The sequence below is a fragment of the Chaetura pelagica genome, unplaced genomic scaffold, assembly GCF_000747805.2.
Source record: "Chaetura pelagica isolate M959 unplaced genomic scaffold, ChaPel_1.0 scaffold299, whole genome shotgun sequence".
Classification (NCBI taxonomy): domain Eukaryota; kingdom Metazoa; phylum Chordata; class Aves; order Apodiformes; family Apodidae; genus Chaetura; species Chaetura pelagica.
In genome coordinates, this window is record NW_009954507.1 from 716,034 (window position 1) to 737,046 (window position 21,013).

Genomic DNA, 21,013 nt, shown 5'->3' on the forward strand with positions numbered 1-21,013 from the left:
GGTTCAATGTGGTTTTACTGCAGTGCAGAGCAAAATTTCTACTGCAGCACTGAATAGGATTGTTAAAGCAGCAGCATGAGTGATGGAAGGTCACAGCAGAGGGTGAATCTTGGGAGAGGAAGGGAGAAATGGATTACCAGCACCTGATGCCAAGTTCAAAAATCTAAACAATACTAAGTCTCATCGTTTCTACTCTCATTCAGTTGGTCAGGTAGTAAGCAGAATCACTAACATATAAAAGAATCAGGACTGAAAAGTCAAAAACCTTGTTATGCTAATGTTCTAAAAAGGGCATCTTTGAAATTAATCACAGCCATACAGAAACAACTGCAATTTTTCAGAAAGAAACGTTTTATACAAGCAGAGAAAACAGAACCTACCAAAGAGTTTTATAAACAACTGAAACAATGTCTCTTTATAAGACAGTTTTAAGTTAAAATAATTTATAAAACAGCCTATTAGGATAGTCAAAGTTATACTTATTCAATCCAATTAAATTTTCCATGTATACTCATGAAAAGCTACTCTGAGGGATAATTTTCACTCTGTAATTCATACAAAGTTTGGTTTCTCTGTCATTCACATGCAATGTAAGTTGCATCTGTTTTTGTAGTACAGTACTGGAACTTGAAATAAATTGAAATGAACTTTTAAAAAATCATTTGTTCTAATTTCCTTATGTTTTTATACCCACCACCTCCAAGTCTCTACAACAAACTAACCCAGATTATTTTTTTCCAAAAAATGTACACCTGAATAGGGAATTACACTGTGTGCAGCTTATTTTACTTATTTATTCAACTGCACTTTACAGCAACAGCTCACAGCTACTTAGCTCCTGCGACTGAGCACAAGTGACAGGAGTAACAGCAACACAACTCTTAGCAGCTAAAACAATAGGTCGAGTTAGTATCTCTGTCACCAGAAGGGCTGACTTTGCAGTGGCTACTCCACTCTGACCTGGTTTATGTATTCACCAGCAGTGCATGCACACAAAAACAGAAGCCCTGGTTGTAGATATTCACTGTATCTACAAAGCCAAACCCTAATACTCTCACAAAAAGTATTTAATCAAAGCCATTGTCTGGCTTGTTCATCTATCTATCTATCTATCTATCTATCTATCTATCTATCTATCTATCTATCTACCGACCATTTTTTATTCTATTCCACTTGCAGGATTTTGATCTAGATATTTTGAGACTACTAGCATTCCTGTCGTGGAGTTGCATATAAGCTCTCCAGGACAGACGCCATATGCTGATTACACCTACCCAGGATCTAACGCAACAAGGCTGTCTATGTGTCTAATACAAAGAACATTAATTCTAAATCTCACAATCAATAACTAACAAAGCCAATGACAAACTATAATCATGAAGTAGTTTTAGACTTGGAAGCTTCTTTATGAACTTCCTGTTTGGCTTAGGTTCTCCTGCCATCAGAGCCACTGCCATTTAAGAATTCAATAATTCACCTGTATTGAATTATGCTTATTTAAATAAGCTGTATTATATAAAATATTACAAACAATGATAGAATCCATTCATTTACTTAAAGCTGGAGCATAACAGTAGCAAATGCCAGCAGGACTTGCTTTGTAAGAGAGCCACCCAAATGAAAATAATTCCATACATTGTATACATATATTCAGACACATAATAGAAACTTAACTTCTTGAACAGACAGAGCCCTGAAAGAGGCATGGCTTTCTTTAGTGCAGAACATTTGTTCCCAGACAAAAGCTTGGTTAAATCATAGTTAGGATTATAAATCAATCTTGTTTACAGTGAAAGAAATTTAAAGTACATAGAAAGGTAAGAAGCAGAGAAAACAGAAATCCAGGTTAAAATATAAAAATCCTGTAAGTTAAAAGTGGAAGAACTTAAAAAAATACACCCCTCATCCCACATATTCTCTAAACCATTATACAAGTTCTATCAGTCCTACAGATGACTAAGGTGTACTGGAAAGTCAGGCAAAAAAAAAAGCCCTTCATTTGCAAATTTGCAAATACTTTTACTTTCAGAATAAACCCTCATCCTCCTTACTTGTTTCCACCAAGACAGTTCTCAAGATTCATGCACAGTGTAAAAGTGCATTACACTGTTGTAAAAACTATTTACAAGCTGTACATGTATTAAAGCTACAAGTCATTCTGACATAATTAATTCTGCAGTCCTATTTACATCCAGGATTTAGTCCTGGTTCCCATGTGTGCGGTCAATGGATTTGCCCTTCACTTGGACTCTTTGCTCGTGGTGGTTACAGTTTGGGTGGTATCTTCTGCACAACCGTATGATTACAGGACATGATGGCACAAGCCTCACACACCAAGCTATTCATAAGTGTTGAAATGGTGAAGTGTTAAATTTGCCTATATTAGAAGGCAGTTATTCTAAGCAATACTTCTTCTGATGCTCACAGGAAACTCCTAATTGTATAGTTCAGCTTAACTACAGAGTTACATTTATGTCATAAATTAGACACACTTTAACATGTAAGCTTGTAAATTATTATTTTCCAAAAAATGTGAGTCCAATCTTTTAGAACCACTGGACATGACAAACACTTAAGGACAGAGGAGAGTCTAAGATTCCAAATGTCCATTATCAAAAGTAAGTTCTTGCCCATTGCACTTAAATTACTTTTGACAATAGTAGACAATTGGTAGTCTGTTATTTTTACCCTAGGTGAATTTAAAAACAAGTAAACTATATGGTAACAAAACCTGTATTTATGAAAATGAATAAATTGCACAGACTTCCTAACAGTCATACAGCACACTTACCCATTCCCTTTTAACCTCCATCAGGAAAGCAATGATTTAAAGCAAGGCACAATTATAACATATTTCACGAAAGTGTCTTTCTTGTATTAATTTTTCTAAGAGTAGCCCATTTAAGCAATTACTACAGAGCAGGAGATAAATCCCACAAGAATCAGTCATCAGGTTTAATTATTGTCAAAAGTAAGTTAAATAAAGGAAATGAAGAGTAGTTGCTCTAGTTTTATAGCGTAAATTAAAATAAAGTAAATAACATACCGGAAGACTCAGATAACCTCAAAGTCTCTATCTAAAACATGTGAAGTGCTCCTTAAAATCATATATTAGTGGCAGAAATGTTATTTCCCTGCAAGTCTACCTTCTGCCAGGAAAAAAAACAGTTTACTTCTATGCCTAGGCTATGATCTATTTCCCAAGAAGCAAGACACAGCATTTTTCAATAGCTTTTGGAGAGCCAAGTATCTGTATCCTCTTTCATTTAACAGTTGACTGACCAATACTATTTCTTGATGTAGAATAACAAGACATTGCATTGTTATTCAGAGTGGCACTGGGCCCCTTCCTGAGTCATATCATGAAGACTTCAGTGTGACACAGCTGAATCAGTTAAAAAAAAAAGCAAGCAAACAAAAAAAGGCTGAGAGATGAAGGCTCATCTCCCCAGAAAACATTCTTTTAAAAAAAGTTATCACTACAACTTATGAGAGTCTACAAAGTGTGGGTTTTTTTCCAAAATCCACTCTTAGTAAACTGTGGCAAAATTATAGAATCACAGACTTTTGGTTTGGGTTGTGCTGGAAGGGACCTGAAAGACCATCTAGTTCTAACTCCCCTGCAATAGCTTTTAAAATCTGTTTTGTTGGGTACAACTCTATAATTAATAATGCTTTCCCATAGTGAACAAGTTATAATGTAATAGTTACACTAGGAACTTTAATTATGGAGAGACATATGCATGTTAATATAATACTAGTGATTTGTTAATATTAATACATGTATTTTAAAACTGCAGTTATTAATGACAGAGCTATAATCTTAGAGAGACAAATGCAAAATATTACTCCAGAGTTCAGCACAACAGATACCTGACCACATCCCCATATCTCATCACCTACTTAATAAAAATAAAGTAAAATATTGTGTATGAACACACCTGCAACAACAGGTTTTGAAGTTTCCATTTTTTAGAAAGCACGTTTTATCTACTGTATATCCTCTTTAAAATAAATGTACAAGTATCTCACAAAAGACCTCAGAAGATTTTTTTTTAAACCCAAAGAGTAAAACTGTCATACAAACAATTCCAAGTTACAACTGTATTAGATCATTATGTCAGAAACTGTCATCAAAAGTTGTAAAAAAAGTTCCAGTGTTACTGAAGAAGTATCACTTCCATACAAAGACTACAATAATGTTTATGTGATCATGACAGAAGGGTAACCACCTTGTAGTTTAGAGTAATTGTTTCATACAATATTACCCTGGACATCACATGCTCTCAATGAAGCAAATTTTCCAAGTTATTTAATAATTTCATACTGTTCTTGTACTGTTCTTATAAAATGTAAATTTTATATTAGAGACACACTTTATTTATCAAAGCCAGTTTTTAATTCCACACATTTTAGCCACTCTACCTAGATACCTTGGAGGACAAGAAACCTCTCACTGAGATAACTTCTGTATAGGAACCTTTTCAAACACATTGACAGACACACACAGCTCAGGATTCTAATACCGATATGATCGATTCATAGATTATGTATAAACTTTACACTTAAAATTAACTGTATTCATTATTATAACAGGTTTGCTATGTCATAGCACATCAATTTGCTATTCACTCAAATACTTTTCTCAAGTCTGCAAAAAATCATGCCCTATGCAATTTCAATCACACAAGTGCAAAAGTTTAAGTAATTTTTTCAAGTAATTTCACAATCACTTCTTACCATGACTATGTCGCCAGGCTGAATAGTGATTTCATCGTGGCTTCTTGATTCAAAAGGATACAGTGCTCTATAATACACTATTTTTACATCCTCCTGAGAGGAAATGGTTAGAGGAGCTTTTTCTGAGCAAATGAAAAAAAACACAGACAGAAATAAAATAAAATCAAAACCCATTCTTTTTAAGTATTTCAAAAATGAGGTGAAAGTGGAGAGAAAAATTAACAAACCTTACTTTGTCTGCAGGAAGTATATTTCCCCCCCTTTTACACAAGGGGAAATAAGAAAATGAATTCTTTAACACACAATTTTCTTACTACATTCTCATCTAAACATCACATATAATACCATTATATTTTAACTTTTATGATATATACAATTATTGTCACAGAAATGAGCATGCAATTATAATGCAACACACTATGGCTTCTCAAATATTTCAGTGATTTTGTAGGTTAGATTTGACTGCCCATTGGTTCAATTTGAACAGTGACGTACTTTAATATACTAATGCTATTCACAAATACTTTCAGAGCCTACTTGCATAGAATCATAGACTCATACAATGTCTTGGGTTGGAAGGGACCTCTAAAGGTCATCTAGTCCAGCCCCCTTACAATAAGCAGGGACATCTCACACTAGAACAGATTGCTCAGAGCCCCACCAAGCCTGACTTTACATGTCTCCAGGGATGGGATCTCCACCACCTCTCTAGGCAACCTGTTCCAGTGATCCACCACCTTCATATTAAAGAACTTTCTCCTAATGTCCAACCTAAATCTACCCTTCTCTAGGTTAAACCATTACCCCTTGTCCTATCATTACATGCCCTTTGCCACCCTTCTTATAGGCCCCTTTCAGGTATTGGAATGTCAGTATGAGGTCCTCCCAGAGTCTTCTCTTCTCCAGGCTAAACAACCCCAACTCCCTCAGCCTGTCTTCACAAGAGAGGTGCTCCAGCTCTCTGGTCATTTTTGTTGCCCTCCTCTGGACACAGTCCAATGGGTCCACATGGGTCTTGTGTTGGGGGCTCGAGAGCTGGACACAGTACTGCAGGTGAGGTCTCACCAGGGCAGAATAGAGGGGCAGCATCACCTCTCTCAATCTGCTGGCCACACTTCTTTGGATGCAGCCCAGCATGCAGTTGGCCTTCAGGGCTGCAATTGCACATTGCTCATGTCAAGGCAGCACTCTAGCATGTCTTCCCCCAGCCAGTACTGATATCACTGGTTGCCCCAGCCCCAGGGGGTTCCCCTGGGCCCATTTCTCCACCTTGTCCAGATCCCCCTAGATGGCATCCTGTCCCTCTGGTGTACTGACCGCACCACCCAGCTTGGTGTCACTGGCAAACTTGCTGAGGGTGCTCTCAGTGCCACTGTCAGTATCTTTAATGAAGATATTAAAAACCACTGATCTTGGTACAGAACCCTGAGGGACACCACATGTCACTGTCTTCCATCTAGACATCGAGACACTGACCACTACCCTCTGGATGCAACCATCCAGCCAGGTCCTTATCCACTGAACAGTCCACCCATCAAAACCATCCCTTCAACTTCAGAGAGAAGGATATTGTATAAATTATATCTATAGCTCTTCCCTTGTCCACTGATGCAGTCATTCCATTGTAGAAAGCCACTAGGTTGGTCAGGCAGGATTTGCCCCTGGTAAAGCCATGCTGGCTCTCCTGGATTACCTCCCTGTCCTCCATGTGCTTTCGCATGTCTTCTCGGAGGAGCTGTTCCATGATCCTCCTAGGCACAGAGGTGAGGCTGACAGGTCGATAGTTCCCAGGGTCCTCCTTTCTACCCTTTTAAAAAATGGGCATCATGTTTCCTTTCTTCCAGTTACTAGGGACTTCACATGACTGCCATGGCTTTTCAAATATCAGGGAGAGTGGCTTGGCAACTACATCAGCCAGTTCCTTCAGGACACTGGGATGCATCTCATCAGGTTCCATGGAATTCTGTATGTTCAGGTTCCTCAGATGGTCATGAGCCTTTTCTTTGCTTATGGTGGGGAGGGGACTTTGTCTCCCTGGTTTCTGTTCTCTGGGCCGTCAATTGGAGAGCCAGGAGGAGAGGGATTGCCAGTGAAGACTGAGGCACGAACGTTGTTGAGAACCTCAGCTTCTCCTCATCTGTTGTTACTAGTTCACCACTGTTGCTCATCAGGGGGGACACGCTTTCTTTCACCTTCCTTTTCTGGTTTAAACACCTGTAGAAGGCCCTTCTGGTTTTACTTTACTTCCCTTGCCAAATTCTGCTCCAGCTGTGCATTGGCCTTCCTGACCTTGTCCCTGCTCAACCGGGCAATGTCTCTATACTCTTCCCATTATACCTGTCCTCCTTCAACTGCTTGTGTAGTTCTATCTTGCCTTTTAGTTTGACCAGAAGGTCACAACTCAGCCATGCTGGTCTCCTGCCTTCTTTGCCTGATTTCCTACACTTGGGGATTGAGATGTCTAGTGCTCCATGGAGAGCATCCTTAAAGATCTGCCAGCTCTGTTCTGCTCCCTTGTCCTTGAGGGCTGTTTTCCATGGGGTCCTACTTACTAACTCCTTGAAGAGCTGGAATTTTGCTTTCCTAAAAGTTAGAGCCCTGATTATGCTTTTCATCTGACTCATACCCCCTAGGACAGTGAACTTAACTTGTGCATGATCACTGTAGCCCAGGCTGCCTTCAACTTTGACATGCCTGATGAGTTGACTTGCATTTGTGACCATCAGGTCCAATAATGCATCCTTTCAGGTATGGCTGTCAATTTATTGTACTGACAAATTGTCACTGAGGCACTCCAGGAGTCTCCTGGATTGCCTACGGCTTGCCATGCTACTTTTCCAACAGATGTTTAGGTGGTTGAAATCCCTCAGCTGGATGAGAGCTTATGAGCACAATGTCTCTGGAGCTGGAGTAAGGCGGCTTGTACTGGTTTGCACCAGGATGAAACCGATTTTCTTTTTACCTTTTTTTTTTCTTCAGGGAGCTCTCTTATAACTTGAAGCAAGTTTTCCAGCTAGCGAACTAACAACACTGGAATGTTTATGTTACAGTTGAGATGCCAAGGCCACTTTGTTCTGTTTGTTGATTCTGCAGCCTCAGATGCTACCGGACCAGAAGAGTTGTATCTGCAGCCCTTCCGTAGGGAGGAGTGGACTAGACAGACAGCAAAATTGACCAAAGTATTCCATTCCATACATCTATGTAAGCTTGGTATAACGTCAGGGATCACGGAAATCAAGCCCCTTCCTGCTTCTTCTTCCCTTCTCTTCCATCCATGGCCAGCATCCAGGGAGAACTCTGTCTATCCATCACCACTGAGCCCCAGGCTCGTGCATTGCTGACCCTCACAACTCTCCCCTCAGCTCCTGTCTGCTCTGCCGCTCTCTCTGGCAGCTCCAGGACATTACAGAACTGCCCACAGCTCAGGAGATGCTCTGGGAGTTGCTGGGGGAGGCAACTGGGTTTTACAAATGAACACATTTGTATATAATTGTACATAATTTTTTTAATTGTTAGTATTTCATTAAAGCTATCTAGTTTTCAATAAATTTGTCTCTTTAATTTCTTCTCTCCTTTTCCTCCCTGGGGGAGGGGTTGGAGGGTCAAGAGCATTGTTGTCACTGGTTTAATTGCCTGTCCTGAGTCAAATCATGACACACACCAAAATAAGAATTGCAAAGAAAAGTACCACAATAATTTTTTACATAAATCCATCAAAATCTTACAAAAACTTACAGCTGAGATTCTCTCTTTAGTAAGCACTGTGAGTCTCACCACCTGTGCTTTACACTCTGCTAAACATCAGACTTCTAGGAAGATTAGTGAAGCCTAGAACAACTTTTGGAGTCTCGAGCTCAATCCTTACATTATTTACTTTAATAAGATTAACAATCCAATCTTGAAACATAATACTCTTCTGTATTAAATGGGAAGACAAATCAGAAAGAATTGTTCAAGAGGCATTTGCAGCAGCATTTCTTGATTTTTTTTTCCCCTACCTGCATTTGACCAAGGAGCCTGGATAGCTGGCTTGATTGACTCCTGCTGTGGTTGGAAAAGCTTACTCAGTTTCTCTTGCATTTCCTGTTTCCCCTTATCCTCACTCTCCTTCTTCTTGGTTACTTCTTCCCTTTTTTGCTTTTCATCTTCCGGTATTTTTTTTTGCCACTGAAGTTCTTCTTCTGGTTGCGCTCGATCAAGCCGCTGTTTATCCCGTTCCTGGATTCGCCTGTTGGACAATTAAAGTGTTTTTTTTTAAGGCAGTCAAACAAAAGACCATAAAAGTCAGTTGTCCTTGTGTGTGAACTATAGCATAAAGTATACTCTTTACAGCTTTTGCATACCCTGTAAGAGCTGTTAATTTTATTTTGCTGAGTTATCAACTACTCCACAGCATCTTCTTACACAATGACTCCTAAAGGGCAAAGGAGAAATACTCAGAAAGATTCACTGTGAATCAATATCTATTCATAAAGAAAGAGCTATAACTTTCAGACAAGTGAGAGAACACTATTTCATGTAACCAACTACTGAGTGCAGGCCTCCATTACCTTGAGTCACATTGCCTTTGCATTTGAAAAACTCCCTTTGATATATTTTTTTATTTTAACTCATTTATCCATTCCATACCTTTGCAATCCAATTCCACAGAACTCTACAAGAAGTACAGAACAACCTGAGCATACTGAAATGATAAACCAGCTGTGTTTTGGGGCTGAATGTAAGATGGTAAAAAACATTAAATATTTTTCTCGACAGTTCTTCAGAGATTTGCAAATGCTACAAGTTACCTCCTTTATTGATGCTGTGATCTCTTCTCTATGATGACATGAAAAAACCTCTGCTTTTCTAATTATTGTATTAAACTTTACACAGGTATCTTAGAACAGTCTCTTACTCAGCTCGCAATGCTCTGAAAATGGTAAGCTTGACAAGATCCACTGTCTTCCACTTTCAGTCCCACCTCTTCAATTCAACAACATCTAAGTTTCAACTTGGAAATTCAACAATACTTGTGTATTCTCTTTTCATAGTTTTCCACGGGATTAATAAATACCATGGAGTTGTTTTAAGTGATGAACCATAGGACAAACAACTGAGAAAAAGAGAAAAAAAAGTACTCCTTGACTGAAAAAACAAAACTCCTTGGCATCCAAAAACACAGACAAAAGCCCTTCACTTCAGTTGCATGTAACTGTAACGGTGCGTTTCAAAATCTCTTCCCAAGCAGTCTAATTCAGTGAGACAAGTCCCTCCCAATGTAAGCAGAGACAAAGTTTGCAACCATCTGAGGAACCTGAACATACAGAATTCCATGGGACCTGATGAGATGCATCCCAGTGTCCTGAAGGAACTGACTGATGTAGTTGCCAAGCCACTCTCCCGGATATTTGAAAAGCCATGGCAGTCATGTGAAGACCCTAGTAACTGAAAGAAAGGAAACATGATGCCCATTTTTTAAAAGGGTAGAAAGGAGGACCCTGGGAACTATCGACCTGTCAGCCTCACCTCTGTGCCTAGGAGGATCATGGAACAGCTCCTCCGAGAAGACATGCGAAAGCACATGGAGGACAGGGAGGTAATCCAGGAGAGCCAGCATGGCTTTACCAGGGGCAAATCCTGCCTGACCAACCTAGTGGCTTTCTACAATGGAATGACTGCATCAGTGGACAAGGGAAGATGACTCTGAGAGTAAAAGAAACAGATTTTTAACACCTTGGCTTTCAAATTATAGAAACTTTTAGCTGTAAAATCAGACAAAGTAGCTCTTTGGAGAACAGTGCAGATATGATGATAGAAACTTGCAAGAACTTTGTCAAGCTGGAAGAAAACATTTAATCAAGGCATACGTATATCACTTAATCACTAACATTGAACCAATGATGAAAAGCTCTTTACTAATGAACCATGGCAAACTGCTTGTGTGTCTCGTTATCAAAAAGTCTGGTCCCTAGAACCGCAGCTCTTTACTGTTCCACCTCTACCAAAAAATTTTTGAAAACTAAGATGTTACTTTGAACTGAAGCTTAACTACTGTAGTAGACTCATTTTTATTTATTTGGTCTCATTAATTTGTTTTACAGAACATATCAGAGGACAGAATCTATGTTATGAAGCACTCTGACCATGGGATAACACAATACAAAGCAGATTTCAAAATGGACTGTGGTGAAGTCTGTATTTACCTACTCTAGGCCACCCAGATGCACCCTTCAGAACTGCTGAGTGTGCCCTCAATAGTAAGGAAAGGGACTCTTCCATGTCACTGGGGCCAGATGTAACAAGATAGCCAGACATCACAACATTTCTGCATGATTTTCGTCCTCCAGAGAAGGTGACTACTCTCAAGGTCACCTGAACATATGTAAGTCTATGGGACCTGATGAGATGCATCCCAGTGTCCTGAAGGAACTGGCTGATGTAGTTGCCAAGCCACTCTCCCTGATATTTGAAAAGCCATGGCAGTCATGTGAAGACCCTAGTAACTGAAAGAAAGGAAACATGATGCCCATTTTTTAAAAGGGTAGAAAGGAGGACCCTGGGAACTATCGACCTGTCAGCCTCACCTCTGTGCCTAGGAGGATCATGGAACAGCTCCTCCGAGAAGACATGCGAAAGCACATGGAGGACAGGGAGGTAATCCAGGAGAGCCAGCATGGCTTTACCAGGGGCAAATCCTGCCTGACCAACCTAGTGGCTTTCTACAATGGAATGACTGCATCAGTGGACAAGGGAAGAGCTATAGATATAATTTATACAATATCCTTCTCTCTGAAGTTGAGGAGATGGTTTTGATGGGTGGACTGTTCAGTGGATAAGGACCTGGCTGGATGGTTGCATCCAGAGGGTAGTGGTCAATGTCTCGATGTCTAGATGGAAAACAGTCATAAGTGGTGTCTGTCAGGGGTCCTGTTTAATATCTTCATTAACGAATTAATGGTGGCATTGAGAGCACCCTGAGGAAGTTTGCCAGTGACACCAAGAAGGGTGGTGCAGTCGATATGACAGAGGGACAGGATGCTATCCAGAGAAACCTGGACAAGGTGGAGAAGTGGGCCCAGGGGAACCTCATAAGGTTCAACAAGGCCAAGTGCAGGGTCCTGCACCTGATCTGGGGCAACCAGAGGTATCAATACTGGCTGGGGGAAGACATGCTAGAGAGCAGCCCTGTCGAAAAAGATCTGGAGGTACTAGTGAATGAAAAGCTGGACATGAGCCACCAATGTGCAATTGCAGCCCTGAAGGCCAACTGCATGCTAGGCTGCATCCAAAGAAGTGTGGCCAGCAGATTGAGAGAGGTGATGCTGCCCCTCTATTCTGCCCTGGTGAGACCTCACCTGCAGTACTGTGTCCAGCTCTCGAGCCCCCAACACAAGACCCATGTGGACCCATTGGACTGTGTCCAGAGGAGGGCAACAAAAATGACCAGAGAGCTGGAGCACCTCTCTTGTGAAGACAGGCTGAGGGAGCTGGGGTTGTTCAGCCTGGAGAAGAAAGGACTCTGGGAGGACCTCATACTGACATTCCAATACCTGAAAGGGGCCTGTAAGAAGGCTGGGGAAGACCTGTTCATTAGGGCATGTAGCAACAGGACAAGGGGTAATGGTTTAACCTAGAGAAGGGTAGATTTAGGTTGGACATTAGGGGAATGCTCCTTTATATGAAGGTGGTGGATCACTGGAACAGGTTGCCTAGAGAGGTGGTGGAGATCCCATCCCTGGAGACATGCAAAGTCAGGCTTGGTGGGGCCTCTGAGCAATCTGTTCCAGTGTGAGATGTCCCTGCTTATTGTAGGGGGCTGGACTAGATGACCTTAAGAGGTCCCTTCCAACCAAAGACATCGTATGAGTCAATGATTCTGTGATTCTGTACCAGTTTTGCAAGTTACCATTTTTATTTACCCCACAATTCCTTTTAAATTAATCTAGGCCTGTAGCTACAGCTGTTCCCCACAGCTATCACCAGACTTTTTCTATTATGAATTGTTACCCTAACATTTCACCTGAAACAAAATAAGCAGCAAATTATACACTTCAATTTTTATCTTCTCAGCACTGACTTCAGCTCTAAAATGCAGGAAGAAATCAGGAATACCAATCAAATTGGTTCTACTTATTTTCTCAAAGCCACAAACATATCTAGGTAACACCACAAAACAAAAAAAGCGTCACAATCAGAAAATATGGCAGTCCTGAATGTCTTGTTGAGGGGCAAGGAGTAAGAATATCTGCAAGCTTCAGACAGCAGTCTTGCAGAACTATTCAGAAAATTTCACATTCACAACTGCCAAAGCCAACAAGTCCTTCCTCCTTGACAGAGGACAACAGAAAGAAAGAAAAAATATTATCTGCTAGAAACAATTTTCACCAGTAAAGATGTCTGTAAACGCATATAACAGAAGCACAGTGCACTTTATTTTCTTCCATGACCTTTTAAACTTCCAATATTTTCTTCATACTTAGAAAATGAGTGACAAATGCATGACAACAAGCTGGCCATTACAGACTTGGCCTACTATATAGACCATATTTTGTACAAGGGCAACATGAATTACTGGCCAAAAACTAGGTGGAAAAAAAATTCAATTCCTTAAGGGGAAAAAATCACTTTCCAAATAGTAAGTTGGCAACAGAGGGCAAAAATTTCATCTCTATCAGTGTAAGTTTTGAGTCAATAAGAATATTTTCTGAGAGATCTCAAGGTACCCAGTATCTGTTTAAGATGGCAGCCAGTAGCTTAGAAACTCAAAACATTTTTTGGTTTTAAATGACATTGCTGATAACACTTCAATATTCCACCTCAGCATACAATGAGTAAAGGTTAAGACATCAGCATGAAGGCTATCACTCCTCCTCAATTAAATATTTTACTGCCTTCAATGAAAAGTCAGGTTAGTTAATAAATTCACCGTTCTGACAACCTCCTATTTTAACTGCTGAATTTGTCTATGTTCATTTGCAAAGCATTCAGAGCTGATTACTCAGCAGTTTTGTTGCAACCCTGAAGCTGCACCACATAGGCATAGAGAGTCCAGGTTTCTTTTGACTCGAGTCATGTCTTACCTGGTGAGTTTACTCAGATGGGCTTTAAATGGGAAACTGAGTTTTTAACTATTTTTCTAGTACAGTACTTAAATCTTGCCACACATAAAACCAAGTTCGCTCTAACTGCTGGAGCAAGAACAGCAGATGAAAATGTATCTTGAAGGGGTTCCATGGAAGCTGCAGAATTTTCTTTTGTGATTGTTATGGAAGGTAATAACATGAGTTGAGGACAAGGAAGGGAATAAGAAGAGACAGAGAAACTAAAGAAACAGAAGACTAGGTGAGAGTGCGATGGGTTGGGGTTAGGAACAGAAAACACGACACTTGGCTTTTTCCCTTACTGCAAGACTCCTCATGTGTTAATTGTTGGGGATTATGGCCTCTTATCTGGGATTTACCTGTACTTGCTTTTACTCTTTTAATTTCCTTTTTCTCTCACTAATGCATTATATACCACTAAGGTAGTGCTTGTCCCAAACACCAAGAGGAAGTTCTATTTACTTAATTCAAATGTAGGGGGTTTCTTCTCTTCGGAACTGTGTATTACTCCTATAATCATACAAGTCTGCATGGAATAGCTTAAAATAATTAAGACTAATTAGCCATAAGAGGTCTTCAAAAAGACCTCTACCTTCCCCAAATACAGATGTCTGAATCTTGGTTTGCTCAATTAAGGTCAGTGCATAATTGCCAACAAAAAACTGTTAAGATAGTTCTCAGTATAAAGTGACTGTGGTTATCCATTAAGCCAAAGGTTAAAGTGCACATAATTACTACCTTAGAATATTCTGTCTTTGCTTTCACTAGAGCTATTAAAAAGCAATATACTTCTGTAATCATTATGGGGCAGTATCCAGCTTATGATTATTAACCTTTTACATTATTAATTTTAGCATCTGTTGTCTATCAGTAAGACTGGCAGATTGCTCATTATCAGGTATACCAATTATGATTATTTAGAAGCTTGAATTTTGTGAAGAATGAAGCTGTGCATTACCAGTAACATCTGAATGCTCAACTAGCATGAACAGTCAGACATGAAGTTTCCATGGCAGAAATTCTTCCACTTTAAAATCTGTTTTTTAAATTTCCATTTTTCTGGCAGGAAATAAGAGTGTTTTATTAAATATTCTGAAGTAGAATATTTTTAGTGTTCATATACTTCCAGTATCTCAGCAGCCTTCTTGTTTTCAACGATACTTCCAACATAATTAATATATTTAGTGTAGTTATGTCTTTGTGATACAAAGGTGTTTTCTTAGAAAGTTTGCTATTCCTGAAGTTGATCTTTAGGAGTTTTAAAGGGATAGATTTTATGTAAATTATTTAAGAATTACAAGACTTCTGTTTGAAAATAGAATTTTCACTAAAACCTTGTTTTATTTTTTTCCTGAAATGCAAAAATTAACTTGACCCACCAAGTAGTAACACAGGCTATCAAATCACTTTAGGTCACAGTCCATGTAGTGCTATAACAAACAATTTAAGACCTCTGTTCCCAGGCCTTTGTTTTTATCTATTTACTAACACCTGTCCACATTAAAAGCATAAAAATCCACAATTGCCTATAATTAAATCAAACAGCGACTGGTAAACAATGTCAGAATTTAATTGCTTGCTAGCCTATATGCCATTTATTTCACATAAATAGAAATACATGTAGAAAATAGATTTCCACGTGTGCAGCTGAAAAACATTAGCTCTCTATTTTATGTCAGTATAAAAGACAGAGCTAGTTAGTTACACTGTCAGGAGGTGTAGAAGTAAACTACGCATTTGAATAACACTGCTGAAATCTCTACTACTGACAGTTAAAAGTCAGTCAGATGTAGAAGCTCATCTCCATAGCACATTTCTCATTCAAGGATAAATTAAGAGATCCCCTGAATTTTAAAACGGATCATATGCACTGCAATGAAACTTGATCTGGGTCCTCAGTATTCTTGCCACTTGTTGATGTATTATTTGAGACCAGATTATGCTTCTGGGAATGAAAAGTTTATTTAGCCTGTTTTCAAAATGCTCTGCACTCTAACACCTCTACAGAAAAGGTTTAAATTAGAGGAATTTGTTACCTTTGAGCTTCTTTTTGCTTTTCTAATTCTACTGTCTTCCTTTCTTGTTCCTTCTGCTTCAGCCTCTCAGCCTCCAAGTTCTTTTGCTTCTGTAGTTGCTGTTTGTTATGTATTTCCCTCAGCTCCTAGAGAAAAAAGGTAACATATATGTAAGCACACACTATGTAAATCATCATAATGAAATACACGGGGTCATTAGTAAAGTAGCAAAACTTGCAAATGGTTGGATATCTCTGTTCAAACTTACAGTATTGCCAAGTGCACTGGTAGACATTTAAGGTAGACTTCAAAGGTCTATCAACTATTGACTGTTTTCCTATTTTTGATCCATATAACCTGAGATGTTAGAGGGTTAAAAAACAAGAAACACTTGTTTTAATGGGATTTTCAAAAGTTGACAAAAGTTTGACAAAGCTTAATCTGAAAAGTCACTTATGTTTTGTTTGTTGGTTTGTTGAATTCATTTATTGAATTCCATACAAAAATCTGCCTTCTGTGCTGTTCATAATAGCAAGTATTTCAGTTAATTGATTTTATTTTGAAATTAATGGTGATTTACTAAAGAATCCTCAGGATTGCTTTATATCTGGGAAATGGAATTCCTTAAGCAATGTCTTTTGAATGAATCATGGCACTTAGAGTATTCATCCATATCAGTTTTCCTCTAATTAGCTGGAAAGATACTGCCTGAAACATTTAGAATATAATTAATCATTTTAAAATAATATTTTCCTCAATATGTTTTCTGCACCAGCTCCTATTAACAGAAATACAAATCTTATCCCAAATCTCTTTGCATAATCTAGAATTTTGCACCTGAACTCCTCAGTGTTACAAGAAAAAAAAGGGTAACTTTACCTATGACAACTGAAATTTGTCACTGAATATAGTTCACTTAAAAAAATTATGTTTTAATGACAATGTAGTACAGACAAAAATATGGAGAAAAAGGTTGTACTAGGATTTTTTTTCTAAATTGGTGTCTTAGTAACGTCTGCTTTTATTGAAATATGCTATGACTTACATCATGCAGGTTTGTTTAGTTCTTGTATCCTTAAAAGCTCTATCTGAATTGTTTCAGGGATTGCCATGTTTAATCTTGAAAGTATTTTCATATTTTTTCAGAAATTCACAATCTACAAATTAGGCAGGTGAAGACCTCCTGTAACTGTCCTCATGCACTGACAGAAATGTATGTATTTGTCCAAGAGTAAAAAAAAAAACCACAAAACAAAACAAACCCAAACCAAAAAAGTAAATATCAAGCAATTCCAAGAGACAAAATGACTAAGGTTTTAGTAAGTTAAAGTCACAACATTATTAGAAACTTCTTAGCTATAGTTTCATAAAAATTGAAAGTTAATACTTATTTTCAGGCTGCACTTGCACGGAATATAAAATTTTAGCTTCTGAAAGTAATACATGCATAAGTGATGAATGACTGTGCATTGTGCAACATTTTAAGATGTCAGAATAACTGCATTACAAAGAGGAGTAGCACATGACCTCTGCAAGGGATTAAAAACACCACTGACATATGGATGAAAGTTTAAAAAGAGTTAAGATGAAACTCAAAGTACCTCTCAGTCTCATTTCATTAATGATCCTCAATTTCAAATTCAATGAAAACTGATTTCAACATCATTACAGAGATAATCAGTTCTTACATGAGTTTTAATTAAAACTCTGCTAATGCCATGAAACTCACTGAAATATGGAGATAATTTGGGCAATACCATATTTTATGACCATAATTACTTTCCATAGTCACATTGAAACTCAGTAGATAGTTATGATCTGTAATGGATATTTCAGATTGTAAAATAAACTACTCTTGCAAAATCACCAGAATTATTCAGGCAGGATATTGCTTTTGGGAAATTTTTTGACCCTTGAAAGCCCATGGTTATAAACATTTATGCATGGCTTTATTTTGGACTAAGAAAAATGGCTACTTAAAAATAAATACATTAGCAATATTAAACATAATGGGGTTCTAGCAGTTGGCTCATTAAGAACAGTGAGAAAATAAAGGGATTGGGAGGTCGCAGTGAACACACAGTTGGTCAGCTGCTCCTGGAGCTAGAGGTGGCTTCTGAACGGAGCATATATTTCTGAAGTGCTAACCAGAGCGAACAGCTATGTCCAATAACTGTATGTTATTAATTCAGATCCTTCAGATCAAATTAATTCAGATCCAGTTCTAATATGTTGAGGTACAAGGGATTTTACCTTTGTTTCAAATCACCTTCTCTGGGTGAATCACAGTCCTTACATGATCTACATGATCACCTGAACCCTTATTTGTATCAAAATATATGTACAAGTGCAAAGGACAAATACACAACCATAAGAATATTAGCAGTAGGGTGACTGACAAGCAGCCACCTGAAAGGACATAGATTAGAAAATGGTACACCTGAAAGCTGTTTTCCACCTGGCCAACAGTATTATGAATTTTTGTAGACTGCAGAAATCCATAAAACTAAGTATCTATGAAGTTCTTGAAGCTCAAAATACTACTTCTGTGAAGTATCAAGTACCTTGACTAATTTTCATTATTTTAAACTGGTTTTATTTTTATCTTTTTTATTATTTTTAGCTGTTTCTCTTTTCTGAGTAAAGTGACTGCTATCCAAAACACAGGTTTGGCTCCTATGTTTACTCAGGCTTTTGCACAGGCTTCTGTTTAGAAATCCTTGATTGTTCTACTTGCTCTAGCCTTCCTTCACATTCATCCTGTAACTTAATTTTGTATGCCAAAAAGCTCAAGCTTCTGAGTCCTAGCCAGCAAGAACTTCTCTTGCTAATGAACAGAGAGGACTCTGATAGCCATGCATTTCTAATAAGGCAGCACTGAAGATAATCTGTCATTACTTGCAAAATTTTAAGCTATTTAGACAACCGTGCTTTCCAGGTTTGTTTTTTCTTCTCTTTGCATCTTTATCACAGCCTCTGGTGTATGAGCAGTAAAACAGAAATAATCACTAGGCAAAGAAAGAGGAACTCAAATTCTTGAAGTGTATGAAAGCTATCACAGTTAAACAAAACAAAAAACAATCAGTAAACCTCAAAAACTTTAAGTGAGACAACCCAGATGCAAGTATCTGAGCTTAGTTTACTTTTTTTTAAGAAGAAATGTGTAAACTAGAAAGAATGATCTATATCCACAGAATCACAAGAAATCTACCTCTAGTTAGGAATATTGGTATTTTCCCACTTTAAGAAAAAATTCCTGAATTTGCAAATACATACAAACAATACATAACTTGCAAGACATCTGTGCACCAAACATTATTTGCTTCTACTAGATGTCCAAATACAAGGCTAGCCCAAATTTTATATTTTAATCATAGTTTAGATACGTAAGTTTATTTGACATGTATGATATATGTCACTTACTCTGCCAACTATAAAACTGTGAAAGTTGTAGCTATGAGCCTTCCTCCATGTCTGTCTGAAGGAGGCAACCTCTCAGACTGAGTACATACAGCAGGATCATGAACTGCTGCACCACAGCAGTTAAGTGCTGCTGCCAACTCTGGTCCTAATAATTACATTATTTTGTTTGCTTATTTTGTCATTTTATCTAAATGCTCAGCTAAGTTAGGATCTCAAGGGACATTTTTATAATTATTGAAGTTTTCTATAAACATTTGAACACATTATTCCCTCCCAGCTAAACCAAAGTAATAGCTCAGTATTCTGTGAAGAGGTTTTGTCTGTGACATACCTGTAAGAGTTAAGACAATCTAACCTAGTTTATACACCTTGCACCAGATGGAACATTTTTGAGATTTAAAAAATGCAATATATATCCTTTGTTGCCTTAGCTAGGAGGAAATAAAGATTTGATCAGTATCTCATGTAACAAGATAGATGGCTTTGCCAAGTATCAGTGGGAGGATGAGGGAGAAAGAATCAGCATTTCCCACAGGGCTATAGGACACCAGTTGAACAAAACTATAGTAACACTTCAACAGTCAACAGAATGAAACATTTGCCAGCTGAATATTCAGCACAGTCCTACACTCATCTTTTACAAACACAAGCAACTTAAAGCTGTACATTTACAAATCCTATATTGCAACTCCAAAGACATAACAATGCTTTGCTTGTTTCTAGTGTGCAGGACAAAGCACATCTTACCTTAAAAGCAGAGAGAAAATGTAACCTTTCCACTTAATTCACAAACAGACTAACAAGTATAATTTTGAGATGTTACAATAGCCACATTTAGGTACCCACATAATATTGAATATGAGTTAAAATATATTTTATACAGCAGAGTAATATTCACTATATACAGACAAGTCATATGGCTATGAAAACCTCAACATTAAGCCCAAATTTTGCCTTTTGACAGAAAGACAATAGAATTTAGGATACTTTGGAGATTACAACACATGGTTTCCATCAAACCTCCCTTGAGAAAAAACAGAGCATTTGATCCCAGAGGAAAGAACCCTACAGTTCTGTGCTCACTGAGGCTTTCCCACAGCAATGCTCTTCTACCCCATTCCCCAGCTCCCAAAGCACTTGCTTTGTCCAAACAGAGACAATTCCTCCTTTTGCCCCCATATTATGGCTATGGGGGATTTGATAAAGGGAATGTACTGCCACCTCTCTGATACCTGGGTATCACAAGTTACAGTGCTGTGTAGGAATACTTCACATAAAAATGTTTTCTTTTTAAAAATTCTGAATATCATTACCAAAATAGAAAATTAACTTAAAATCTTGATGTTTCAGATAAGAAAAAGATGAAAAATAGCTAACTAGTACCTTACCCAGGTTGCAATTCAAGGCACACTCCCCATCTAGGCAGTAAGGATTAGATAAAGAATCAGATTATAAACTCTTCTCTTTGGTTATATTTTAGTGCTAAGACCTCTTATGAAATACTAACTTAGTTAAACACTGCACACTCATCTGTTTATGGTAAAGTGAAGCACATAACTGGAGGAAGTTCATCACTCAGATTGAGATAGTTGTGTACTGCCTGAGTATGGCATGGAGACCTTTAGAAAGGAGTCTAAGTAGTTGACGCAGCCCAGGAGAACTGCCAGGCACTGCAGCATTGCATCTTCCATTGCCACTGACTGGAAGAAAGAAATGCTCAAATGTAAACAGGCATTCATATGCAAGACTTGT

The 21,013-nt window shown here is 38.2% G+C and overlaps 1 protein-coding gene across 1 annotated transcript in view; it reads right to left on the bottom strand.

Annotated features, from left to right (window-relative positions):
• The window catches only part of ITSN1 (intersectin 1 (SH3 domain protein)), a 112,632-nt gene that overhangs the window by 50,316 nt on the left and 41,303 nt on the right, over positions 1 to 21,013 (bottom strand). The window contains exons 16-19 of the mRNA XM_010004664.1: positions 15,860 to 15,984; positions 8,739 to 8,968; positions 4,741 to 4,862; positions 2,792 to 2,806 (exon numbers count right to left, since the gene is read on the bottom strand). Of these exons, the coding sequence (XP_010002966.1) occupies positions 2,792 to 2,806; positions 4,741 to 4,862; positions 8,739 to 8,968; positions 15,860 to 15,984 (492 nt within the window). The remainder of the gene's footprint in view (positions 1 to 2,791; positions 2,807 to 4,740; positions 4,863 to 8,738; positions 8,969 to 15,859; positions 15,985 to 21,013) is intronic.